At 37.3% G+C, this 26,841-nt stretch overlaps 1 protein-coding gene across 1 annotated transcript; it reads left to right on the forward strand.

Moving 5' to 3' along the window:
- Nucleotides 1–3,308: 3,308 nt before the first annotated feature.
- Nucleotides 3,309–20,473, forward strand: LOC127446193 (transmembrane protease serine 6). Its single transcript, XM_051706923.1, has 18 exons — nt 3,309–3,667; nt 3,755–3,875; nt 4,291–4,433; nt 6,521–6,588; nt 6,677–6,864; nt 8,291–8,332; nt 10,524–10,728; nt 10,904–11,040; nt 11,255–11,367; nt 14,357–14,466; nt 14,558–14,700; nt 14,899–14,997; nt 15,241–15,354; nt 16,352–16,468; nt 16,546–16,714; nt 18,717–18,988; nt 19,675–19,811; nt 19,910–20,473. Exons 2-18 carry the CDS (start codon nt 3,782–3,784, stop codon nt 20,069–20,071), a joined length of 2,313 nt encoding a protein of 770 aa, XP_051562883.1. The 5' UTR covers nt 3,309–3,667; nt 3,755–3,781; the 3' UTR covers nt 20,072–20,473.
- Nucleotides 20,474–26,841: the final 6,368 nt, after the last annotated feature.

Below are 26,841 nucleotides of genomic sequence, written 5' to 3' on the forward strand. Positions count from 1 at the left end.
CCAACACCTTATCCTTGAGTAATCATGCTAAATTGATCATTTGGTGCTAGAAAATCACTTGCCATTATATCAAACACAGCTGAAAGATATTTGGTTCATTAAATGAAGATTAACATTGTCTTTGTGTTTGTTTTTGAGTTGTCACAGTATGCAATAGACTGGCATGTCTTAAGGTCAATATTAGGTCAAAAATGGCCAAAAAGAAACCGCTTCCTCTAGAAACTCATCAGTCAATCATTGTTTTGAGGAATGAAGGCTCTACAATGCTTGAAGATTTCATATAAAGGTGTACACTACAGTCTTCAAAGACAAAGGACAACTGACTCTAACAAGGACAGAAAGAGATGTGGAAGGCCAGATGTACAACTAAACAAGAGGATAAGTACATCAGAGTCTCTAGTTTGAGAAATAGACGCCTCACATGTGCTCAGCTGACAGCTTCATTGAATTCTACCCGCTCAACACCAGTTTCATGTACAACAGTAAAGAGAAGACTCAGGGGTGCAGGCCTTATGGGAAGAATTGCAAAGAAAAAGACACTTTTGAAACAGAAAAACAAAAAGAAAAGGTTCGAGTGGGCAAAGAAACACAGACATTGGACAACAGATAATTGGAAAAGAGTGTTATGGATCTTAACCCCATTGAGCTTTTGTGGGATCAGCTAGACTGTAAGGTGCGTGAGAAGTGCCCGACAAGACAGACACATCTATGGCAAGTGCTACAGGAAGTGTGGGGTGAAATGTCACCTGAGTATCTGGACAAACTGACCACTAGAATAACAAGCATCTGCAAAGCTGTCATTGCTGCACGTGGAGGATTTTTTGATGAGAAATCTTTGAAGTAGTTTAAGAAGTTCTGAATGTTTTTTTGTTTTGTTTTGGGGTTTTTTCAAATTGTAATAGTAATTTATCACGTTATTAATGTCCTGACTATACATTGTGATCAGTTCAATGCCACTTTGGTGAATAAAAGTACCAATTTCTTTCCATAAGAGCAAAATCTGTTCATTATTCCAAACTTTTGGCCGCTAGTGTTTTGTATTATGCAGCAGCCCTGTCTCCTATATTTGTATTACTTTATCGTATATTTTGTTATGTTTGTCAGTTGGGGATGGTCTTAAAATGTTAATCCTGTCACCATGATTACCAATAGTAAACAAATGATAATTAAAGGTGCAGTCAGTAATTTTTTTAAGTGTGTCGTAGTGGCTTACACTGACACCTAGTGGCCTGGATGCTGCGTAATTAAACACAGCAGTTTTCGGTTATCAATACCATTGTAGAAATGCAACATACATAGTAAGCCTGGATTAATTTATTCAATGAATAAGTGTCCAATAACAGGACGGTTACTGAGATTAAGTGAGTAGTATTCAGCTGGTCATGTGATCTCTCCATGTAGAAGAAAACAGCTTTTATAAGGTTACTCATATGACTGAACACTTCATCTCACATGACTGGTCATGATTTTGTACATAGGTTTCAAAATTACTAGTAAAACTTTTTAAATGAGGAAAAAAATGTAAGAAAGTGGATATTTGTAAATTACAGCATCTTTCTAATTTTTTTAATTTTTGTGCACAACACTATTAATGTCAAATTAAACTGTAAAACTTTTCTGAAGGCATAATTATATCCCTTTAAAACCATCTTATTAAACAGAAAAGGCAGCCGTTTCATAGCATGACCCTCCAGGAGCATCAGTTTTTTTTTATTTTATTTTTTTTATCATGTATTTTATATATATATATATATATATATATATATATATATATATATATATATATATATATATATATATGTATGTATGTATATATTACAAAGTTTTATTTATTTATTTTTAACATCTTTTTTTTAAAGTGACAGTAATATGATAACTGACATGTTCACAGCATTTTAGATAAATGTCAGTACCATAACAAAAGGTTGCATATTAAAAAAAGAAGAAACAAGACGGGGAAAAAAAATATTTTTCTTAATAAATATACATCATACGAGGGCAAATATACAATACAGACAGATGCAAAGTTAAGGGCTTTACAGTACAAAGAATTTCTCAATAAAATTTTGCATAATTGTTAAATATAATTATTTTCTATTATTTATTTTACAATAATTTGTTTTGTATTAAACCGCACTATTATGACTTGAAGACATCACTATATTACAGCTGCTTTGAAACGATGTGTGTTGTGAAAAGTGCTAAACAAGTAAAAATGACTTGACTAGTAATGTGTCATTCTTCTTATTGTTAATACATTTTAAAGATGGGGGTCTGGGTATCTCAGCAAGTATTGACGCTGAGCTACCACACCTGGAGTCACGAGTTTGAATCCAGGGCATGCTGAGTGACTCCAGTCAGGTCTCCTAAGCAACCAAATTGGCCCGGTTGCTAGGGAGGGTAGAGTCACATGGGGTAACCTCCTCGTGGTCGCTATAATGTGGTTCTCGCTCTCGGTGGGGCGTGTGGTGAGTTGTGCGTGGATGCTGCGGAGAATAGCGTGAAGCCTCCACACGCGCTAGGTCTCCACGGTAACGCGCTCAACAAGCCACGTGATAATCGTCCTCCGCCACCCAGATTGAGGTGAGTCACTACGCCACCAGGAGGACTTAGAGCACATCGGGAATTGGGCATTCCAAATTGGGGAGAAAAAGGGGAGAATATATATATATATATATATATATAAAGACATTTTCAAAAGTTCCATTTCTAACTAAGCAAATTTCTGTTTGTGGATATAATATTTGCCATGCAGAATATAAAAGTTTAGCAAATACTCGATCATCTTGTTCTTATTTGTATATGTACTGTACATATCACACCTTTCATAGCTTAATTGTAGTTAATTTGTCGTGGATTAAATAAGTAGGAGCAAACGTTGAACAAACATTTATAAAATAAATGAAAGTCTTCCTCAATTACCCCACAAAATAAACATTTGTTATCAATTTACATTTAGATAAAGCTGCATTACAGTGGCACATTTTGTGTAGTATTTTAAAATGCACGTCTTTCACTCTGTTAGAAATACAGAATTTATAAGGATTTATCCAAGCTTTATTCCCATCAATGCCAGAAATTTGAGCATTTTGATTGAAATATTTGTCTAATGCATTAATTGTTACAGGGCGAACCAAATCATCTGAAGGCATCTACTATTAATTTATACGGCATTTTATTTTCATTACTGCCTAAATGTCCAGGAGCATCAGTCCACAGGTGAGTTCCCCCTGAGTGACGTCACCGGAGGTGCGCAGGTGAGCGCGTTGCTGGGCGTTGACTGTCGTTAAGACATCTGTAATATTCTAGATAAACACATAATCACAGCAGGCTTGTATTAAACAGAAAAGCGTCGGGTTTACTGGTGAAAATGTAAGCGCACATGGAAAGGTTTATCCTCAAACACGCTGAGGCGAATATTGATCCACCGCGAACTTTGGACTGACAAACAGAACGGTTCGTTGAGCGATTCCCTCAGAACATGCATGTATACACGATTATATGTGAACACCGAATGTAAATCCAGGTAAGAATCAGCTGAATCGTCCTCAAGACTCGGAGTATCTTCATGGAACCGAAGATGAGCGCGATATAACGGTTCGATAGAACGACAGATCTCACGAACGGTTTCAGCGCGGATCCGAGTCCACAAAACGAGACCAACAATGTAAGCGAACATTTACAATCCTGTAATAATATAGAAATAATGGGGGGTGTTGTGAATTATGTAAGTGTTTTTTATGTTTGTCTATAGATATCCGGTCCGGTTCTGTCCCATAAAATGAAGAGATTCCGAAAGTGTCTGATCGCTCTCATCGTCACCATCATCATCCTCATTCTGGCAGGATCTTCATCTCTCATCTGGTACTTTGTTGGTGAGGAAACGCAGACATAAATATCCCAAATGTTTTGTGTACAGTACATTGTCATTACTGGTGACCCAAAGTTTGTAAGACACTTTTCCCCAATCATGATTGATCTGTGACCATGGAGACACTGTATCCCAGAGACTTCCTGTCATATGGGAAATAAAGGCGCTGAGTCCATGTGTGACAGAGATCAGTTCATTTGGATGATGTGAAAGCATTTTTGTTTTTTTGTGTTTCTAAATTCACCAACACCACGTGGTCAAAAGTACATGTGGGCATCACACCCGTATGTGCTTTTTAAGCATTTCATTGAACAGGTTCGGACCTACATTAGGATAAAAACAGCGTAAACTGCTTTGGATTAGAATACTGACTCTTGTGTTTAACTGCCCCGTTTGTCTGTTTCTCTGTCGGGCTGTAGAGTATCGTGTTTGGGTTCTGGAGCCGCGGGTCATTCAACAGTACACAGGCAGCGTTTCAATCCTCAGTCAGAACTTCTCTAATTCTCTGTCCAGTCATGAGAGTTCAGAGTTCAAACTGCAGTCCAGAGCGGTGCAGAACATGGTGAGAATGGACTTTACATCACTTTTCATCAACACTTTCAGTCCAGAACAGTTTATGTGATGAAAATACCTACACTGCTAGTTAGTGCTGGTCTAGCTGCTGTTCATCATCAAACAGAAGCTGGTTGAGCTTCTTAAGTGTCCTTACCAGCATCCCAAACACAACACATGCTGGTGCTTTCGGAAGAAAACCGAATGGAGATTGCTGGTCATCCGATATGGATTTTTTAATGACAGACCGTTCCCAACTTCCCAATATCTACAGAGCAGTGTGGCAGATATAATGTTGGCATAATACAGTTTAATCAGAGCAAATAAGATGTACACAAAATTGCACCATAATCTGAATAGTCTTTTATTGGAAAAAATCAGTTTTTCTGCGTCTTGTTACAAAAAACATTTTATAAAAAAATAAAAATACAATAAAAACCGAGTGCATTCTTTCAGTTTTCACTGTTTTGCTGTATAATAAAAAGTTACACTCTTTTTAAAAAAAAGTCAGAATTTTTTGTCACTAGGCGTATATTGTTCTGTTGTTTGAGTTACATATATAAATTAAATGTTTTAACTATATATATAATATATATATACATATTTAATGAGATGCGGGTTGGCGCTGTTTTGGCGGCAGGATGGGGACCTACACAGTAATATTAGGCAGGTGGTTTTAATTAGGGCTGCCCCCAACCAAATATTTTCCTAGTCGACTAGTAGTCGTTAGTTTAAGCCATTAGTCGACTAGTCGCATGTTTATGATATTAATTTAATTACTTAAATATATATATTTTGGGGGACATCAGAAAATGGTTTGAGTTCCAGGACTGAGAAAGAATGTTATCAGTAACATTGCTAACACTGTTCTACATTACAGAGAAATACTAAACCGTAATTATGAGCTTTTAAAATATACATTTAACAAGCGCACGAAGCGAACCGCAGCGACACCGGCAAAAGCGGTAATGATTCTGAATGTGTCGGAAAAACCAGCAAGAAGACTATCTGAACATTTTGTTAATTTATAGAGAGAAATGCACATTAAGTGAAACATGCAGTAAGACAGGTACTAATTTATCTAAGGTTATCTAAAGTTAGAGCGAGCGGACATGCTAAGTGGCTAACGTTAGGCTACTTGCATGTTTCAAATGATAAGCCATGTTTGAGGTCGATGAATGATAGGCGAACGTTTGCCTGCAGAGTTTGCATGTCTCCTTCTTGGGGTCATCCTTTACCCTCTCGAAATGATCCCACACTTTGGATTTCCTGCCCGACATAATTAATTACCGCATGAACCAGCCGTGTAAATGATTGTGTCTGTCCATCACTGACTGTGTGACTTTGCCACTTCCTGTGGAGTATTTTTTTATCTGCGACCAACCGACCAATCAAAACTTGGTCGACCAAGACTCTTTTCATCAACTAACGTTTGGTCGACTATCAGGGGGCAGCTGTGGCTGATCGGAGTATATACTGTATATAGATATTAGGGCTGAGTGAGGGGTAAAACACATAAGTAAGGGATAAAGAACAGTCAGCCGGTTGTTATTGCAAAATAAATCCTAGCAGGGTGATCAGGACCCCAATGAGAAGTAGAGCACTTTGAAGGGGTTTATTTTGCAATAACAACTGTCTGATTGCTCATTATCCCGCTTATTACACGGCTACTAAACAAATAAATAAGTAAATGGATGTAAAATATTGATTTGAAATTATGTAATTATGTGAGAAGAAATTTCAGCTGTGGTTTGCGTCGGAGTTCTGTTTATTATGACCTTCTGACTGCTCATTATCCTGCTTATTACAAAACTACTTACCAAATAAATAAATAAATAAATGGACATGAAACATTGATTTAGGTTGAATTGATTTTATTAGCTCACTTGTAGAGATCAGACAGTGATCCGAGCAGTAGGAAAGATGACTCGCGATACCCGGATGACCGGTCTGATACGTCTTAATCCCAGGATATTTCTAAATTACACAATTACATTTACTCACCTTCATGTCGTAAGGGTTAGGGTTACACAAGGCAGAATGTGAAGCGGCAGCTTGTGAGGGGTTTCTTTTGGTTTTGTAATGAATCGTTCACAGGTTGAGAAGCTCGTGAAGTCCACAGATCTCTCTAGATACTTCAACTCCACGGCTGTCTTTGCTTTCGGGTGAGGAACATCATTTATTCCTTCCAGAAGTGTTTGATGAACGGAGAGCTGTGCAGGACCTTCATGTTCTCCTGTGATGTTTGTGTAGTGAGGGGAGTGTGGTGGCTCATTTCTGGCTGCTGCTGTCGCTGCCTGTCAGTCATGTGGATAAGGTGAACATGCAGCGTGTGAATGAGAGTCTATACAGAGAGTTGCAGCGCTTCAGAGACACGCATGCAGAACACATGTGCAATTATGACGGCTTCCTGCTACTGCTGTCATCCCTCATCATAACTGGTAAAACTCATCATCACACAACCAGCTTCACTGTTTGCCTCATTTACACTTTATTATTTATTTACAAACAGGTGTTTCTTCAACTTCAGGCACTTTCATGTCTCAGGTGTTGATTTTTATTAAAACAAACAGATTTCAACATTTTTCTTTTTGTTATATGAAGATCTCGTTAAAACTGAATTGGAATTTTTTTTTTACCAAGCCTTCATCATTTATTTTTGGTACTTTTCAAATGTCTTTTATATATAGATTTGACTGTTTAACTTTGTCTCAGACCCAGACTTTCAATATGAAACTATAAAAATTCAAATTATTACATGTTTAAAACTATGATCATCTAAACAAACAGTGAAATAAACAGAAACCATTTCAATTAGGGCTGCACAATATATCGCATTTATGAAAATATTGCAAATGTACATATGGCGACAGTAGCAAGGGCTTGGGATAATAGATATGATAAGAAGTAACGTTTATGTTGATGCAGATTATGTGGAATAAGTCAATGGGTAGCTTCCACAATCTGTCACACTTAGCATTAAAGAACATTTATTGTGGTAAAATTGACATCATTTGAAAGCTAAGATTAATGTAATGTTTTTCCAAAAACTGTTTCCAACCAGCGTGTCACATTTGTGTATATGCAGCTTTAAAACAGTATATATTACACACAGTCTACATGCAATTAGACCCTAACCTAACCCTAACTATGTCTGTGATCTCTGGGATATAAGTCCTTTTCCCCCTCCCTATAAATGTCAGGACTGTATATTTGGGGGTTCCAATGCTTAACGCAATCTCACATTTTTCCTCCATATAGTGCAGCCCTAATTTCAATATTTATTGTGTGAAAATGATAAAAATTTCCACCCCACTGAACAGTTTCACCCCTAATATCATTTAGTTTATAAATTAGTGTACTTGTTAACCAAGTGAACAAAAGTGTCAGTGAAGAGCATGCTTGAGATGAAATATGAGACAAAACAAAGAAAAATCAAAGGAAATATGACATTTCCAACAAAGCTGTAATTTTGCCAAATTACACAAAATGTGTGAAAATATGATTTAATTGTGTGTTTTTATGATACATAAAATGTTAGGTATGAAATTAGCCTTAGCAAGTCGATCATTGTTTTTGAAAAAGGTTAAAAATATTATTTCCATCAGCGTCATTTCCAGCACAGAATTCTATTAAACACAATACAGAAGATGTGCTGAAATGACATGAATCTCCTGTGATGCATGAACATATACTGTCGGACATTGTTAGTAGACTAATTGTGTGTGTGGAAATATTTTAATGAGACTTTACTTTATAGAAGCACACAGTGCTTAAAGTTTCCGTAGTTGAAGAAACACCCATAATATTTGTTTTTCTGTTTTTTAATTCTGTTGTGTTAGTCATTTGTGCTTTTTTACTTTTCAGAAACGAACCCCAAAGTTATAGATCTTTTTCAAGCCTCATTTGGTATGAAAACATTATGATTTCATTTCTTAATTTGTTTCTTATTTTAATATGAATTCTTCTGAGCAATTAATTCTGAAGTTTTAATTCAGTTTCATGTCATGCCTTTAAATCACATTGTTAAATCACTTTAGAGGCATTTAAATGCTTAAATCACACTTCATTGCATTGGATAACAATTATCAAAGCAAGTGTAAAATAAAATGTTTGTTAGGTTTGAAATGGTAATCAATAGATGATAGTGTCTAAAATGAACACTTTGTGTTTGTCAGTGTGTAGATAGTGAATGAGCTGAACTCCACCTGCTTGAACTTCATACAAACACTAAAAATCACCAACACACCAGTTGATTCAAAGTCACTGACCGCGTTTACATGAGATTTGAAATAATCGTGCTGTTCTCTGCTTTTGACGTCAAACTGTGAAGAGACATGCGCTCAACACGTGTGTTCATTGAATAAGCTGGTAAGAACACCGGTACAGGTGTTTACATGAAACACGAAATCTGCATAAAGGCCCAGATAAACTTCCTACGAAATCGGAATGTGTGTGGCGTCATTTAGAACAAAATCCGGCCAAAAAGACGGTGTTTTTGCGTTCGTTTCAATGGTTCGTAACAGCTCGCCTGGGCGAACTTTTAGGAAAACTTCTAACCGACTGCTAAACACCTTCTTACTGCCATTGGTCCACGTCATCGGTAGGTGTGGCCTGAAGCTCCACCTACCTTGAGGCCGACAGCTGATTTTGTTTATGTTGTTCAGTCAACAAGTGTAGCATTATTAGTGAGCTGGTGCATATTTACCTACATCTGTACACTCGTTCGCTTAGAGAAATTTTCCAAGACCATGTCATGTGATTTTTGCTTTATTTGTCTACAAAAGGAATCAAATCTACTCGAATACTCTAAAGTGCCCGTTCACTCATGTGCCATCTGCAGCGAAAGCCACTCGCACATCTGTCTAAAGTAACATATGTATCTATCATCATTCTTTTGTCTTTATTCTGCACATTAACACTTTTATACGCTCATCTTTGCAGTAGTTTTAGTGTCATCATAAATTACAATAACAGAGTGTAACCGGCATATTACAGCTGCGTATAATGTGTTAGTGCATTAGTGTCATGAATACAAAATGTAAACATGACAAATGACACATTATCTACTGCATATATATTACTTTAAATCATCATCGAGTGATTAAAACAGCTTTTATGAGGCATAAAGTTATTGATAACACATTTTAATGTCACATTCGTTTTAAATGTACTTCTAAACGCCTCCCACAGAGTGTGACGAGTGTCTGAATGTTTGCAAACATTATACCATTGCTCTGCTGTTTAGAACTTCTTTTTACCCCTGAATGAAGAACTAAGAAGAACTTCTACGGAAGTACACTACCGGTCAAAAGTTTTGAAACACTTGACTGAAATGTTTGTCATGATCTTGAAAATCTTTTGATCTGAAGGCGTATGCTTAAATGTTTGAAATGAGATTTGTAGACAAAAATATAATTGTGCCACCATATTAATTTATTTCATTAAACTATAATGTAATAAAACTTTGACTTGGACCAGATAATAAAGAAAAGCAGCCAATAAGTGCCCAACATAGATGGGAACTCCTTCAGTACTGTTTAAAAAGCATCCCAGGGTGATACCTCAAGAAGCTGGTTGAGAAAATGTCAAGAGTTCATGTCTGCAAATTCTAGACAAAGGGTGACTACTTTGAAGATGCTCAAATATAACACAGTTTTGATTTATTTTGGATTTTGTTTAGTCACAACATAATTCCCATAGTTCCATTGATGTTATTCCATAGTTTTAATGACTTTACTATTATTCTAAAATGTGAAGAAAAAAAATTACATTAAAGAATGAGTAAGTGTTTCAAAACTTTTGACCAGTAGTGTATAATGGGACCTTAATGGGCAAAGATCTGCCCATGTCAACCGGTTTAGACCAATAAAGGAACGTTGTTTATTGCGTTTACATGACCACACCCGTTGTCGGGTATAAGAACGTTTATGTAAACATGCTCATTGAGTAAAAATCACTCAGAAAATTTAAGTTTGTTCTGAGAAAAGATCCAGCAGCATTTGAGACACACTTGATCTAATGCCATTTTAAGTGGGGTGTAAAAGTGTTTTGGTGCCACTCTCTGAACAGTATTTCTGTTGGCATGTTCTCTTCACAGACTGTTATCGTTATGAGTCGGTGGTGTCGATGGAGCCGGTGGTGCTGGAGGGGCCGAACACTCAGCGCTCATCGTGTCTGTGGCACCTGAGGGCTCCTGCAGGCTCTCGTCTTGAGCTCAGGGTCGAGTGGCTCCTGTCCGAGTGTCGAGATCGACTGATCATCTACGATTCACTCACACCATCAGATTCACGACTCATCACCTCGTGAGAACTACTGTGTCATTAACAAATGAGGGCTGTTCAACAGACCACACAAATGAATTGATTTACTTATACTGAACACATGAGCTGGTGAACAGGTGTTTCACGTCATATCTGTTACTGCATCTGGACCTCAACTATATATTGTTTTATTTTAATATGTCTCTCTCTCTCTCAGTCTGTACGGCTGCAGCAGGTACGAGCAGACGGTGCAGTTGTTGTCGTCTGCTGACTGGATGACTGTGGTGTGGAAACAGGGTCTATATAATTATAAAGATCCATTTTCACTGACCACACGAGCGTGGACCAACCAGGGTAAACAATCTCTCTCTCTCTCTCTCTCTCTCTCTCTCTCTCTCTACAGGTGTAAATGAACAAACAAACAATTATGTAATGGTTGATGCACAGTTAATTGGGATTTCATAGAATACTTTTTATGACTTCTTTGGTGAGGTGAATGTATAATGTTAACATATTTATTAATGTTCTTAATGTTCTTAATGTTGATAAGTGAGGTTGTGTGTTGCAGAATGTTCATACAGTGTTGTGTTAGAGAAGAAAGATGGAGATCAGGGGGTTTTACGGACCCCGTTTTACCCCAGTTACTATCCACCTGACACCAACTGCACCTGGATCTTCACTGTAAGACATTTGACTCATTCAGTTTTTAATTGGAGTCATTTAACACACTGACTTTAAAGACAACATGAAATCAAAAGTTACCCAATTTACTTTCTAAATAAAGATCAAAAAGAAAATACATTTTGTTTTCATAATCTTTCATAATACAATACTCTGGCTAAATATAACTAATGATATTAATGAAATAAGCAATAATTTTATTTAAATAATCTGAACAATATTTAAATAACCAATATTATCAGCGGGTAGTTCAGCGTTGTGGCAGGAGGGACACAACATCTCGTTCCCTCCATCAGGCTATATATATATATATATATATATATACATACAGTATATATATGCTGTTGGTCCTCTGTGAGCCACCAAAACAGCACCGACCCGCTGAGGCATGGACTCTACAAGACCCCTGAAGGTGTCCTGTGGTATCTGGCACCAAAACATTAGCAGCAGATCCTTCAAGTCCTGTAAATTGTGAGGTGGAGCCACCATGGATCGGACTTGTTGGTCCAGCACATCCCACAGATGCTCAATCAGATTGAGATCTGGGGAATTTGGAGGCCAGGGCAACACCTTGAACTCTGCATCATGTTCCTCAAACCATTCCTGAACAATGTGTGCAGTGTGGTTGAAAGAAACCACTGCCATCAGGGAACACCATTGACATGAAGGGGTGTACCTGGTCTGCAGTGATGTTTAGGTAGGTGGCACGTGTCAAATTGATGTCCATGCGAATGGCCGGAACCAGAGTTTCCCAGCAGAACATTGCCCAGAGCTTGTTGTCTTTCCACCGTGCATTCTGGTGCCATCACTTCCCCAGGTAAAAGGCGCACACATACATGGCCGTCCATGTGATGTAAAAAAAAACAGGACTCATCGGACCAGGCGACCTTTTTCCACTGCTCCAAGGTCCAGTTCTGACACTCGTGTGCTGATTGTAGGTGCTTTTGCAGCAGGGTGCGATGCTCTGTGTGTTGGGACACATTCCTCTGCAGCCATCATTAAAATTTTCTGTGACTTGTGCCACAGTAGATCTTCTGTTGGTTTGGACCAGACGGGATAGCCTTCATTGCCCTCGTGCATCGATGAGCCTAGGGTACCCAACACCCTGTCGCTGGTTTGTGGTTTGTCCCTCCTCGGATCACTGTCAGTAGGTACTCACCACTGCTGACACAGTTGTCTGGCCACAACAACTTGGCCCTTGTCAAAGTCACTCAGGTCTTTACTCCTGCCCATTTTTCCTGCATTCAGCATGTTGACTATGAGAACTGATTGTTCACTTATCATCTAATCTACCCAGACCATGACATGTGGCCTTGTTAGTAGATGATCAATGTTATTCACTTCACCTGTGAGGGGTCATAATGTTTTGGTTTATCGGTGTGTGTGTATATATATATATATATATATATATACACATACTATATACATTGCCTGGCCAAAAAAAAAAAGTTGCCGTTTGGATTTAAATAAGCAGATCCTTAAGAGCCTATGATTGGATCATTATTACAGTGATTAATATGTTTCAGATGGCAACATTTCTTTTAACCCTAACTGATGCGGTGTGCAGCTTCTCATTTCTTAAACAATCATGTCGGAAGACGTATCCCATTGTCGTAGAAAAGATGTTACTGTGTTTCAGAAGGGGCAAATTATTGGCCTGCATCAAGCAAAGAAAACACTGGAGATTGCTGAAATCGCTGGAATTGGGTTAAGAACTGTCCAACACGTTATTAAAACCTGGAAGGACAGTGGTGAACTGCCAGCTTCACGGAAGAAATGTGGTCGAAAAAAAATCTTGAATGATCGTGATCGGAGATCACCTAACGCTTGAAGTCACATCGTAAAAAATCGACAGCAGAACTCGCGGCTGTGTTTAATAGTGAAAGTAAGAGCATTTTCACACGCACAATGAGACGAGAACTTTTTGGGGATTGGGACTAAACAGCTGTGAGGCCACAAGAAAGCCACTTGTTAGTGAGACTAATCAGAAAAAACAATTTCAGTTTGCTAGGGAGCATAAAGATTGGACAGTGGAGCAATGGAAAAAGGTCATGTGGTCTGATGAGTCCAGATTTACCCTATTCCAAAGCAATGGGCATGTCAGGGTAAGAAGGGAAGCACATGATGCACCCGTCATGCATAGTGCCCACTATACTAGCCTCTGGAGGCAGTGTTATGATCTGGGGTTGCTTCAATCGGTCAGGTCGAGGCTCAGCAATGTTATGCGGTAATAAAATGAAGTCAGCTGACTACCTGAATGTACTGAATGACCAGGTTATCCCATCAGTGGATTTTTCTTCCCTGATGGCACAGGTATATTCCAGGACGACAATGCCAAGATTCATCGGGCTCAAATTGTGAAAGAGTGGTTCAGGGAGCATGAGGAATAATTTTCACACATGAATTGGCCACCACGGAGTCCTGACCTGACCTGTGCTGGAGAAGACTTTATGGAGTGGTTCGACTCTCCCATCATCAATAGATCTCGGCCAAAAATTAATGCAACTCTGGACAGAAATAAATGTTGTGACGTTGCATAAGGTTTTCGAAACAATGCCATGACGAATGCGCACCGTAATCAAAGCAAAACACGGTCCAACGAAATATTATAGTATGCGGCCAGGCAGTGTTTATTTTTTTTTACCTTAAAAAACAAGTTTGAATGTTTTATTATTATTATTATTAATACATTCAAGTTTTTTCAATGTGCAAGAAAAGTACTTTAATACCTATTACTTGATGGTTACACCACATGACATTTTTAAAGCTATTAAATCATCAATGTTTCGTAGAAAATGCTGTAATATTTTTTAACAATGCATGAAACCAACATGCACACACTCAAAGTTTACATTATTATGAACTTGACACATTTAAAACTAGATTTTAAAAAGATTGTTAATTTATTTTTTTCACCTTAGACAATCGTTTTTCAGTCAGTGACCCATGCAAATGTCCTGCTCTATATTATGTGTGTGTGTGTGTGTAGGTGCCGTCTGTGGTGTACGGTCTGACTTTGTCGTTTGAAGGATATGAACTGAATCGAGCGAGTTACAGTCAGACATGCACACAGGGCCGATGGATGATCCAGAACCGCAGGTCCGTCCAACACTCCACATAAACACTCTTCATGGTTCCTAACGCTCAGTGTGAGTGTGTGTGATAATGAGTGTGTGTGTGTTGTGTGCAGGTTGTGTGGGGTTCGAGGGTTACAGCCGTACGCTGAGCGAATCTACCTGCTCTCCACCACTATCACGGTTGCTATGATGTCAGAGGTGTCTCTCACAGGCCCGGGGTTACAGGTCCACTACAGCATCTTTAACCAGTCGGATCGTTAGTACAGCTCTGACTTTTTTTAACTGCTTCTGATTGGCTGTTTTTCACACACTTTGTAAAATGCCCTTAATATGTGACATCCTGGCACTTAGTTTCCCAGCATGCACTGGGGTTATATCAGTTGTATTTTTTACCATACGCTGTTTATTTATTTTATATTTTAATATTTGGTTTATATTGCTGTTGTTTTTTCAGCATGTCCTGGTCAGGTGCTTTGTAACATCAACGGTCTTTGCGTGTCAGCGTGTGATGGTATTGCAGACTGCCCCAATGGACTGGATGAGAGAAACTGTGGTAAAACACCATTTATCCCCTTCTTTCACAGTTCTGGTGAATTTTAAGAGCGATGACTAATGACATTTATTCTAATTCTAAAGAAATGAGGAAGTGAGAAATGAGACATGAGTGTGGGCAGAGACGCAAATATCACAGAAAATGCGTCACTGCATTTATGAGGCATGAAATCCAAAAAACACAGTAGATATGAGGTCCAAACAACAGTATGAGTCTTACTAAAACAGTGTAATTGTGTTTCAGTGTGTATCGCTCAGTTCCAGTGCACAGAGGACAGTCAGTGTGTCGATCAGTATAAAGTGTGTGACCAGCATTCAGACTGCAGAGAGGGGAGCGATGAGGACAACTGTACACATGGTATCACACACACACACACACACACACACACACACACACAAACTGCTGTTGAATTTTGGTGAATCTCATTAAAACATGTCCAGCTCATATCTCACCCCAAAAGAAAAAAATAATTATATTTTGCATAGAGAAAATGAATCCTATTTTATGATTATTAAGATTATCTGCATCGTGATAATAAGAATATAGTAATAGGGGAAATGTGCTTAATTGTCATCATTGTCAGATGTGTAACACCTTTTTATTATTGATGATGATAATGATAACATTTCTTCTTCCCTGAAATAAGAACAATAAAATGATGCATTTCTTTTGGGATTTTATGTTATTTTGGTATAAATTACATGTAAATGTCAAAATGTTACCATTAATTTGCATATACAAATATAAATATAACCTACACTTCTATAAGTTGAAACATGAAGGAAACATGAGAATGTGACATAAATTGGAGGCAGATTGCTGTCGTCTGGTGAACAAAATATAAATAACATGAGTTGAACACCACATCATGCCAGTAACAGCCAGTAGATGACTGTAGACACATACTGTGTAGTCTGATGGAGTTTTGTAACCTAATTTTATATTTTATCATTTGGATATATATTTAGACATTATCAAACTATTATTTGTCAAAGTTTAGCATTTTAAAATTGATTTGAAGTGTCAGTTTTTGCAGTTAATGTCATTATGCTGCAATCAAACCTGACCATGGTGTTACAAAGAGAAAACACAGAATAAGCATTTTTATACCAATAATTTATTTCAAACAAAAATTACCTTGAGTAAATGCATAATAATGTCAAGAAAATGAACATCAAGAAACAGAAATGAACTGCAAAATTAACAGATGACTTGTTATGCCAACAATGACCAAAAGATGGCTGTAGAGCTCCACTTATTGATGCCCTGGTTCTCTGTGTGTGTGTGTGTGTGTGTGTGTGTGTGTGTGTGTGTGTGTGTGTGTGTGTGTGTGTGTGTGTGTGTGTGTGTTCAGGTGTTCCATGTTCTGATATGACATATGTCTGTGGTGATGGGACATGTCTGAAGAAGCCAAACCCAGAATGTGACTTTATCACCGACTGTCCTGATGAATCTGATGAGAAATACTGCGGTAAGTATGACTTCAGTGTGTGTAAGTGTGAGTGTGTGAGCACATGTTTCTGACATGCAAGCATGTTCTTTGTGCAGACTGTGGACTGCGGCCATTCAGCAGTCGTGTGGTGGGTGGGGCCGATGCAGTGGAGGGGGAGTGGCCATGGCAAGCCAGCCTGCAGCTCAGTGGGCGTCACATATGTGGAGGGGCGTTAGTCTCCACCCAGTGGGTGGTGTCTGCAGCTCACTGCTTCTATGATGACAGGTGAAGAACCATTTTCTATGTCTGTATCTCTGTTTTAGCTGCCTTATAACCCTTTGGGGTCTGAGGGTGTTTTGGGCCGTGGACATGCCTTGACATTTGTGCTTTTTTCAGTTGCTTATAAACATATTAATGGCTAAAGTCTGATAACACTGTATTCAGCACAAACTGGGCTACAATACTATGTGAACAACATGTATGTACATGTTTGTATTTTTGAGAAAATAACGTTTATGTGTGGATTTTAAAAAACAAATATTTTAAGTCACTGAAATAAGGCCATATAACACATACTAAACATTTGTTCACAAGACTTTTGAGAACTGGATCTTGTAGCCTAGAGTTTTTGCTACGAACATGATGTGAAAACCATCCTGATCACAAACAATAAAGTCATTTAACTTTTGTAAGACACTTTTAGTGTTAGAAAGGCCATATGTGAGGAGGTGTGGATGATCATGAATATTAATGTGATTCACACCTGAGGAGACAAAGACCCCTCCCCTGAGAGAGAATGAATGTGAGGAGACTTAATGGTTGAATGTATTATCTGACTATACATTTTCTGTACATAAAGACTTTACTTAATAACTTTAAACCTACACTACCGTTTAAAAGTTTATAGATCTGTAAGATTTTTTAAATGTTTTTAAAAGAAGTCTCTTCTGCTCACCAAGGCTGCATTTATTTGATCCAAAATACAGCAAAAACAGAGATATTGTGAAATATTTTTACAATTTAAAATAACTGTTTTCTATTTGAATATATTGTCAAATGCAATTTATTCCTGTGATCAAAGCTGAATTTTCAGCATCATTACTGCAGTCTTCAGTGTCACATGATCTTCAGAAATCATTCTAATATGCTGATTTTCTAATATGGGCATATTTACAGCACATTTTACACATTTACACCCAAACAGATATTTGCAAGCACAAGCTTCGTTGATGATAATGAGGCAGCATAAACACTAGTTAAAACTATAATCTAAACATTCATATTTTTTTTATATCATATTACATATCATATTTATATCATACAGCATACAATTTAAATACCTGCTTTAGCTGAAACATTTAAATGTAACTAAAACTTGCCTATTAGGACATATTTCACATTTCAACACTCTGAATCCTGACTGGCAAGTCTGGAAATAGTCCAGCTAGTAAAATATGTCCATGTTTATATAAAATAGCATGTCAACTAATGTAAGTAAAACTAAATGACTTACTCATCCGAAATTGTAACCTCGGCTGGATCAAATCGCTCTTCAAAATGCAAACGTTCCTCGTCGGAGTCCCGCTCTTCTTCTGAGGAAAATGTGAACTCTTCGTCAATATCCAGGACCATCTGTAGAGCTTCCTCATCTGTGTAGCGTGCCATCTTCCAAACATGCAGAACAGTGAATGAACTTGATGTTTTTTAAGGCTCTGTTGGGGGCGTTCACCATTTGCATTGATCGTCTCAGCACATTACCGTATGAATAGCGCCCTCTGCTGGTGGGTGGGGTCACAATAGGGATAATGAGCTGAGCCAGGAGAAACTGTACATCGCTTTGTTTCATACAGATTACATTGCAGGAAAATATTTGTTTTAAATTTGAATTATTTTATTTAAAAGTAGACATTTTAAGCTTTCTTTAGACATAGGTTTCTTGTTTGTGTGATAAGTATTCGCGGAGTTTCAGTTCATTTTTGTGACGTGTTTCAGAAAGATTCAGAGACGGCTGAAAGCGCACCCTGTTTATTTTCTTTATTTTACAAAAGCACAAGGTTTTGTTGTTATTGTGAGTGAACACAAATAAAAGTAGACCCTTTATAGTCTCTAATGATGACACTTATCTGTATGCCTAAAAATGACGGAGTATTTTAAGTTGTTTCCGCTGTTATGCAGAAAAAATCCAGCAGGGTTAAAGCAGACTTGACTCACAATTGATTCCAATAGAGTTTGAAGTGTTGGGGTGCCTATGAAGCTTAAAATACATCTTATCTGTCTCTTTCTTCAGACTGTTCTCCCCATCCGTTTGGACGGTGTATCTGGGTAAACTGCATCTCCAGGGCAACAGTCAGTCAGAAGAGGCGGTTCGTGTGTCACACATTCACCTGCATCATTACTATGACGATGAGACGCATGATTATGACGTGGCGCTGCTGCGACTGGTGCGGCCCGTGTGGGTGGGAACGTTAGCGCATCCGGTCTGTCTGCCACCCCCAACACACCAGCTGGAGCCTGACCTGCTGTGCTGGGTGACGGGCTGGGGAGCGCTGAGAGAGGGAGGTGAACACAAACACACACACACACACACAAACACACACACACTCACACTCACGTTTACCTCATGATCTAAATAGGGATTTCCCACTGACTTCTGTTGTTCTTCACTTATAATTAATAGTTAATAACATGTTAATTCAGTGTGATTAGTTGTAGAAAAATAAATCAATAAAATGAATAACAATCAATTTTGCACCATGCCGGGGTTTTGAGGTGCGTTTTGTTTTAACCCAAACGCAAACTGCCACCTGCCGCTTAACACATACTGTGGACTATCTGCCAGAAATTGGTCTATGTTTTAAATAAAAAACTCAAATAAAAAAAGACTCATTTATATTATTTATAAATAATATTGTATATGTTTACAATCTTATGATAAAAAGAAAAATATATATAATTCACCAAGCGCCAAATGTGAGTACAAACTGCAATATTTTTGAGTATTTTTTTTTGAGTAATTGAGTATGCAAAGAAGAAATAATTCAATTAAATAATTTCACTGTCATAAGGACAAATATGTACTTTACAATACTAGACAGTAAGAAATATTTATGGCCAGTTAATCGTCTCAGTTCACTCACCATTGGCACGTGATGCAAAAAGTTCATTTTGGACTCTCAGTGTTGACAAGCGAAAATCTTCCTCTTTCTTTCTTTGTCTTCTTCACGTCTTCTCTATCCCTCTGTCAGGAGCGGTAAGTGATGTTCTACAGAAAGTAGATGTGCGATTGGTCAGTGAAGATGCTTGTGTCCGTTCCTATGGTTACACGATCACTCCCAGAATGATTTGCGCTGGTTATCGTAGTGGAGGCAAGGACGCCTGTCAGGTGACACGTCATTATCATATTAACATTACTTTCACTAACTGTGATGATCTATTTACTCCACAGAGTGCTGAAGTGAAAACCATGTGTTTCTCCATCAGGGTGATTCTGGAGGTCCGTTGGTGTGCCAGGAGCCGTCGGGACGCTGGTTTCTCGCAGGTGTGGTGAGTTGGGGCCGAGGCTGCGGACGGCCCGATTATTATGGAGTTTACACACGGATCACCAAACTCACGAGCTGGATCAAACCCCTCATCTCCTCCTGAGGAACATCAGTTCAGTAGAGGTTCAGAATGGAAGGTTGGTTTGGAAAACCTCCAGGATGAGAGTTTTGTTAATGCTGTGTCCGTCTGCTCAAAGACTCATGGAGATGTAGTTGTGTGTTTGTGTAGTATATCAGTGTAAATGTCAGTCATGTTCTGTGCGTGTTGAAATGCAGTCGGTCTATTTCCACACTCTATTCAACTTTTGTAGCAATAATACTCAATTAGGCAACCTGCTCCATGTGAAATAAAACAGCTTTTATTAGGATACTGATGTGAATGGAGTCTTCATCTCATATAAATATGTCTTTTTATATGGAAGTAGTATTCATTCCTTCAAGTGTAAAACTTCCTCTTCAGGATGATGTGAACTGATAAATAAAAACCACTGCTGTGTGATGTTCAGATTGTGAGGTCCTCATTAGAGATGCACCGCTACCGCTTTTTCTCTCCCGATACTCTGTATCGATCTGATAACATTGTTATTGTTATTGTTCACTTTTCAACCCAGTCAAAAATGAAGATGATGTAATCAGTGACATGAAACTGAATAATTATTTTTGGGTGAACTAATGCCCAGCAGAGGTTTTGTGAATTGCAAGCACTTTATGTAGTTGAGAAATCAAAAGCAAGACTAAACTAATCCACAAACAACTAATTATGGTTACATGTTCTGGAACAAATAAACTCTGTACTGAAACTGTGAGAAGCAGGGGTGTAGATTCCAGGGGGGTTGGGGGGAGGTAACACCCTTGGTGTGAAGATTTAAATGTTTTTGTTTTTTTAAACGAGCTTTCAGCTTTTCTGACACCCAGCGGTCAGCCGCAGAATCACATGAAACACATTATCAGTCGCTGTGAACCGTCTTTTTCCTGTACAATAACAGTGGGAATGTTCAATTGCTGTTTTGTAACTAAGACTTCAAGGTATGTGTCTTAGTAAAAGACAGAAATGTACTTTCAAATCAACCTACTGTGAGAGATATTTACTAGAGTAAAATAAAAAGACAACTAGCCCCGGTTTCCCATTTACTCGCAGTGACCAGTGACAGCACATCGTGACGTCATCAGGGATTCTGCACATGCTCAGGTAACGAAAATGAGACTCAAAGAATTTCTTGTTTGCGATCTAGTGTTATAAAATGTTATTGTTCATGGAATAAAATTTAAAAAAAAGTATAAAGCATAAAGAAAGTCAAAGGTGAAGTTTAGAATGCCATATTATCAGAGATTATTTAGCAGAGACGGGCCACTTCTATTTAAATGAGTGGGAGATACTGGAACGGTCAACGGATGGAGAAAGGAAGTCCCACCTTACAGGTAAAAGAGCCAATCACCTTTTAGATACAGACATCACTTGTCAATCAACTTGAGAACGCGCATGCGCATTAGCTATACAAGCCGGGAAAATTGTGTGTTTTAGTGTAATCTAAGGTAAAGAAGCAGAATTTATGATTTCAGTAATGTCAGATTTTATTGCTGATTTGAAATATGTTCTTTGATCGTAATCTTGGCCAACCATTTTGGAGATTTTGGTCTTTCCTCATTCAAGTAGATGGGAGCTGTACTGGCATGACTGGAAATAACCTCCCGAGAGTGTCCCAGAAATGACCGACAGTGGACTGACTCGCTAGAAAGACTTTGATATTACCAAACTACTCATGCAGGTTTTTCCAGTATGTACTGTGCTCATGTGAATTTTTTGTGTGTATGGAATACCCAGATGACCAGTGTATGTCAGCTAAAAGATGTAGTTACAACAAAGGGAGTCATTCCTATGTTCCCCAGCTCTATATAGCACATAATGGGAACCTGGAAAACATGTTCCCCAGCTCTGTATTCACTTAGTATGACATGACAACATAAAACCTTTTGAAAAGTTGACTTCATGTGTGTTAACAGAATATTGAACTGGGGAACTTAGGACCCCGGGACAATAGATACACTCCCCAACAAAGCACACTCTGTGGCAATAGACATGTGATTGTGATTGCAACCACAATGGCCATGTGATGCTGTATCGATGAGACACATCTATTGTTTACTGTCAGTTGTTTCTATAATTGCAACAGAACTGATAAGTGATGTGTAACTTGTTAAATGTTTATGTGAGCACATTGTGAATAAACTAGTTAAAACACAAGAATCGCAAACCCCTCAGTCATTGTACAGTAATAAATACGTATTTTCACAACATTACAGAAATGTTACGACATTGTTAACATTTCAGCACATCTTGCAACTTTTTAGGCCACGTCCACACTAATATGTTTTCGTTTGAATGCATTACTTTTGCTACGTTTTGGCCTTTCGTCACACTGTCCAGCGAAAGCGGACCTTTTCAAAAACGCTCGACCAAGTGGATAAATTTGAAAATGCTGTCTTTGCGTTTTAGTGTGGAAAGGGAAAACGGAGATATTACAAAATGAGGACTTATTTGTTGACATGTGACGCAGTCATGAGATTCATTCAACCAAAAACAATCAAAATGGCGGCCCATTTTAGTGGAGTTGTTGATGTATCCACGTAGATAGTGTTGGTTAAGATAAATAATTAGAATAAATGTGTTCATCTAAAAGCTGATAAATGTGTCTTTCAGAGGCTTTATATGGAGTTAGGATGAAAATAAGGTGCATTTCTAACTGTTCTGAGATCAGTGCAGACAGACAGCACACTGGAGGTTAAGTCATTCACTAAATAGGGAGCAAGGGAGCATCCTATAGCTCTCTATGCAGTTAAGTGCATTCACTCCTAAAATCTGATCAAAAGTTCAGTTTCAGGCTGCAGATGATGTTTGGATCACTCAACATGTTTGACAGACATGTGACAATGATAATCAGTACATAGATTCAGAATTTATAATGTATCATTTTATTTTAACATGATTGGCAGTGATTGGATGATGCTGGACATTACTTTGAATCTGAATTAATTATGCTAATTTCTGATGTAATGTCTGTAACATCTCAAAAACATGAATAATCAACACTCCTGGAAACATAATAAACTATTTAATGAAAAATATCAGACTTTCTATAGCTTGGTATTATTTAAAATGTCACAACTTAGTCCCGCTGTCCACATATGAGGACATACATTTTTAGGAAAACTGTTTGCTCTAGGATTTATTTATTTATTTATGTATTTTTCTTGTTTATTAGGTACTTCCAGTTACAACTCAAAACAGGAAATGGAAAATTCACACAGCAGTCATGCTTGGGTATCAGGATGTTAATGTGTTATTGTTTGTATCATTTAATAATCCATGCACTACTTTGCAAATCAGATGCTTTAAATACATTTGCAGCACAAAAGGAGCAAAGATATAATTGTCTGACTTAACCAGGGCTTTCAACAGTAGTTTCAACTCAATGTGGTAACAACAAACAGACATAAACCAGAGAGAGAGATAGAGAGTGTGTGTGTGAGAAAAACAATGCAAAATGAAAATAATAAAATAACCACTAAGAAACTAAGCATATAATTGTGCAGTTAATATTTGAAAATAAATAGACTTAAAGCTGCTTAAGCGATTCTTTCATGGAAAGTTATGCAAACAATGTTCCTATTCCCTGAAAGATATCACTGAAATAAGTTTTGTGAGATATCTCACCGGTCTCTGTGACAGCTCTAGACTCTGTAAACAACAAACCAAAATGTGTCCGCAGTCTTTGACGCTTTTGATCTGTCAATCATTTTGCGTGTTCTCATAGTATTGTAGCTGCAGTGAATTATTGAGGCTTAATGCCATTTTATGCCATGTTGTTCATAACAGTTGTCAGTTGGGGGCGCTGTTTTACTGCTGTTGTTTTTAACAACCGTTTCTGCACAATGTTGGTCTCAATAAAGCTCATTTGGTATCTTTGGAGGGCAGGGATTTGGAAAGAGGGGGCGTGGCTAATCCAACGGCTCAGTCTCGTGGAAGTAGAGCAGCTAAAATTGCTAACAGCACCATTAATTTATAAATTGCACAATTAATATTTGAAAATAAATAGACTTATTAACTTCTAAAGCTGATGCGAAAAGTCAGTCATCCAATCAAACATTACAGTATTTTGGTGCAAATTCATCTGTCACTTGGTAGAAGCTCATCAAATTAGAGAGATGTCAACATGGACAGATTGTGTGGCATTAACTCATCCTCAAAAACCAACAAAACTACACAACATTTCTAAACATAGCTTAACCGGCATGTGTCCTGAAGCAAAGCTATTTGTGAATCACCGGACTAATCAGTCAGTCAGTGGAGCGACACGGATCTGATGTTAATTTTTGTCAATTTTACTAAAATGGCAACCAAAAAAACATGTCTGTCAAATATACAAACTTAAGCCAAATATTCATACTTTTCAAACAGAAACATTTATTTAAACATTTTTATGAGCATAAGATTTAGATTTATGGCCATAAAAACCTGTAATAATAGCACATTAAAAGAGTAAAGTATTAGCTTCTTTTAAGAAGTATTGAATTGTTTTTGATTATCCGTTTTTTATATGGCGTATTGTATTTTTACGGAAACTATATATTCACAGCTTAAGTTGTGCATTCTGATGAGCACATAACTTAATTCAGGTTCATTGTGTATTTGCTGTCTGTGTAAATGTAAACATTTCTGTTGTAGATATAGCGGATTAATAAATAAATAAGTAAATATATATTCTATATGGACCATTCTAGCTCAAGAGTTAGAAGCATTTTAAAAAATATATTTTTTAAATATATGTGTTTAAAAAAAAAATGTGTTCAGTAGTGACGATTCTTAAAGTTACACACTGATTATTTAGACTTTGGAGCACATGTACTTCAAAACAAAGGGATTTAATTTCCTGGTGAAAAATGCAGGAGTGGCTAAAATCAGGCTCAGTCAATAGACTAAAACCTTTTGTGTTTCGGTAGTGACATGAAAATGTGGGACAGCATTTTTAAATAAAATGTAATTATTTAAAAATGAATCCCATAATACAATCTAAATCTTAAACTTTCACTTTAAAAGAGATCAAAAAGATCTTTTGAAAAACAACAATGAAAACATATTTTACTGCAACTGTTGAAAAATGATAATTATTTTCAGAAGTTGAAATGTAGGGCTTAGGGTTTGGGACAGCCACTTCCTAACAGAAAGCACTCTATAAATTATGATTCTGTATATATTAAGCTTATTATTAACTCAATTATTGCCTTAGGTTTAAATAGATCATAGAATCATATGAAAATGTTTATTGTGGGACCGCAGGTTGAATTAATTCAGTTTGAACTAATTCAGTAGAATGGCCCATACACTGGATATATATAGTATTTAGCTCATGCAGCTAAAGTGGGAAAATCCCAAACATACTATAACTGGATTATTTGAATACATTTTAGAAATGTTCTTCTTCTAAAAACATTGTTGCCAAATTTTTAATGTCTTGCTGTATAGATTTCTTCTCATCACATTTTTGTAAACAGCAAGCTTTAATTAAAATTCTTTAATTATTGTCATTTTTGTTATCGTTGATGGAACAAAAATGCCCCTCAACAAAAATCTGTTTTCATATAAACATAAATTAATTTTCTCTATCTTTTTTTTTTATGCATACTATTTTGAAAGTATTTTTTACTGTAACGCCAACAGCGGTTATGCTCACAGCTGTGATATATGATTTGCTTCTTGCTGGTTCATAACAGGACTGAATGGTTGAACATTCTCGTTCTTGAGTGTTTGATTGGACAAAAAGATGATGTCATATGGTAAAGAGCTTGCTTATGTCAAGATGTATCCTAGAGGAGTTAAAGACTGCAATAGTTCAACCACTTCTGAAGAGGCCTTCATTAGTCTCTTCAGTTGCTAATAACTATAGATCAATCTCAAAATTACCTTTCATCTAAAAAATTATAGAGAAAGCAGTAGTGAAATAACTGTTGGAGGTAGTGAACAGAAAATCACGATTTGTTTCTATTTGTCAAATTGGACATTTGTAGTGTCTGTTGGAGATGAGATGTCCTCCTCTTCAAACTTGAATTGTGGTGTTCCGCAAGGATCCGTGTTAGGGCCAATTTTGTTTTCTCTATATATGTTACGTCACATTTCTGTGATTCGAAAATACAGCATTAATTTTCATTGCTATGCAGATGATCTACAGTTATATTTGTCGTTAAATCCCAATGATCTGTCTAGTTTAAATGTTTTTCAAGCGTGTAGAGCAGATATAAAAAATTGGATGGCATGTAATTTTCAGCAGTTCAATTCAGATTAAACAGAGGTTGTCATAATCGTTCATGGTTTTAAAGAGAATCAGACTGAGTCAGCACTTAATCAAGTAGTCCCGAATATACACTTTCATACTAACTTAAATTCTGAATATCACGACAGGAAGTTAGTTCAGTCTTGTTTTTATCAGTTGAGTTTTAGGGACACAGAGATGCTTATTCATGCTTTTAATTAGTCTCACCTTGATTATTGTAATGTCCTGTTTTCAATTTTAAATCAACACACTTTAGCACGACTACAATCAGTGCAAAATGCTGCAGCCCGACTTTTGACACAAACAATGATTTTAATCATATTACTCCAGTTATAGCTTCTTTGCATTGGTTACCAATTCATATTAGAGTTAATTTTAAGATTTTATTAATTACATATAAAGCATTACATGGGTTAGCGACTGATTATTTAGCAGAACTTATGAAACAGTTAGACCTCTTAGATCTTCTTGTCATGAACTGTTTGCTGTTCCAACATCCAGATGCAAAACTAAAGGTGAGAGTGTGTTTGTAGTGAACGCCCCTCGA

Source organism: Myxocyprinus asiaticus, chromosome 9, assembly GCF_019703515.2.
Source record: "Myxocyprinus asiaticus isolate MX2 ecotype Aquarium Trade chromosome 9, UBuf_Myxa_2, whole genome shotgun sequence".
In the NCBI taxonomy this organism is placed as follows: domain Eukaryota; kingdom Metazoa; phylum Chordata; class Actinopteri; order Cypriniformes; family Catostomidae; genus Myxocyprinus; species Myxocyprinus asiaticus.

Coding starts and splice junctions, on each gene's coding strand:
- LOC127446193 (XM_051706923.1), top strand. CDS start 3,782: ATGAAGAGATTCCGAAAGTGTCTGATCGCTCTCATCGTCACCATCATC. Junction 6,865..8,290: donor GTCATCCCTCATCATAACTG/GTAAAACTCATC, acceptor TTTACTTTTCAG/AAACGAACCCCAAAGTTATA. Junction 18,989..19,674: donor GGGAGCGCTGAGAGAGGGAG/GTGAACACAAAC, acceptor TCCCTCTGTCAG/GAGCGGTAAGTGATGTTCTA.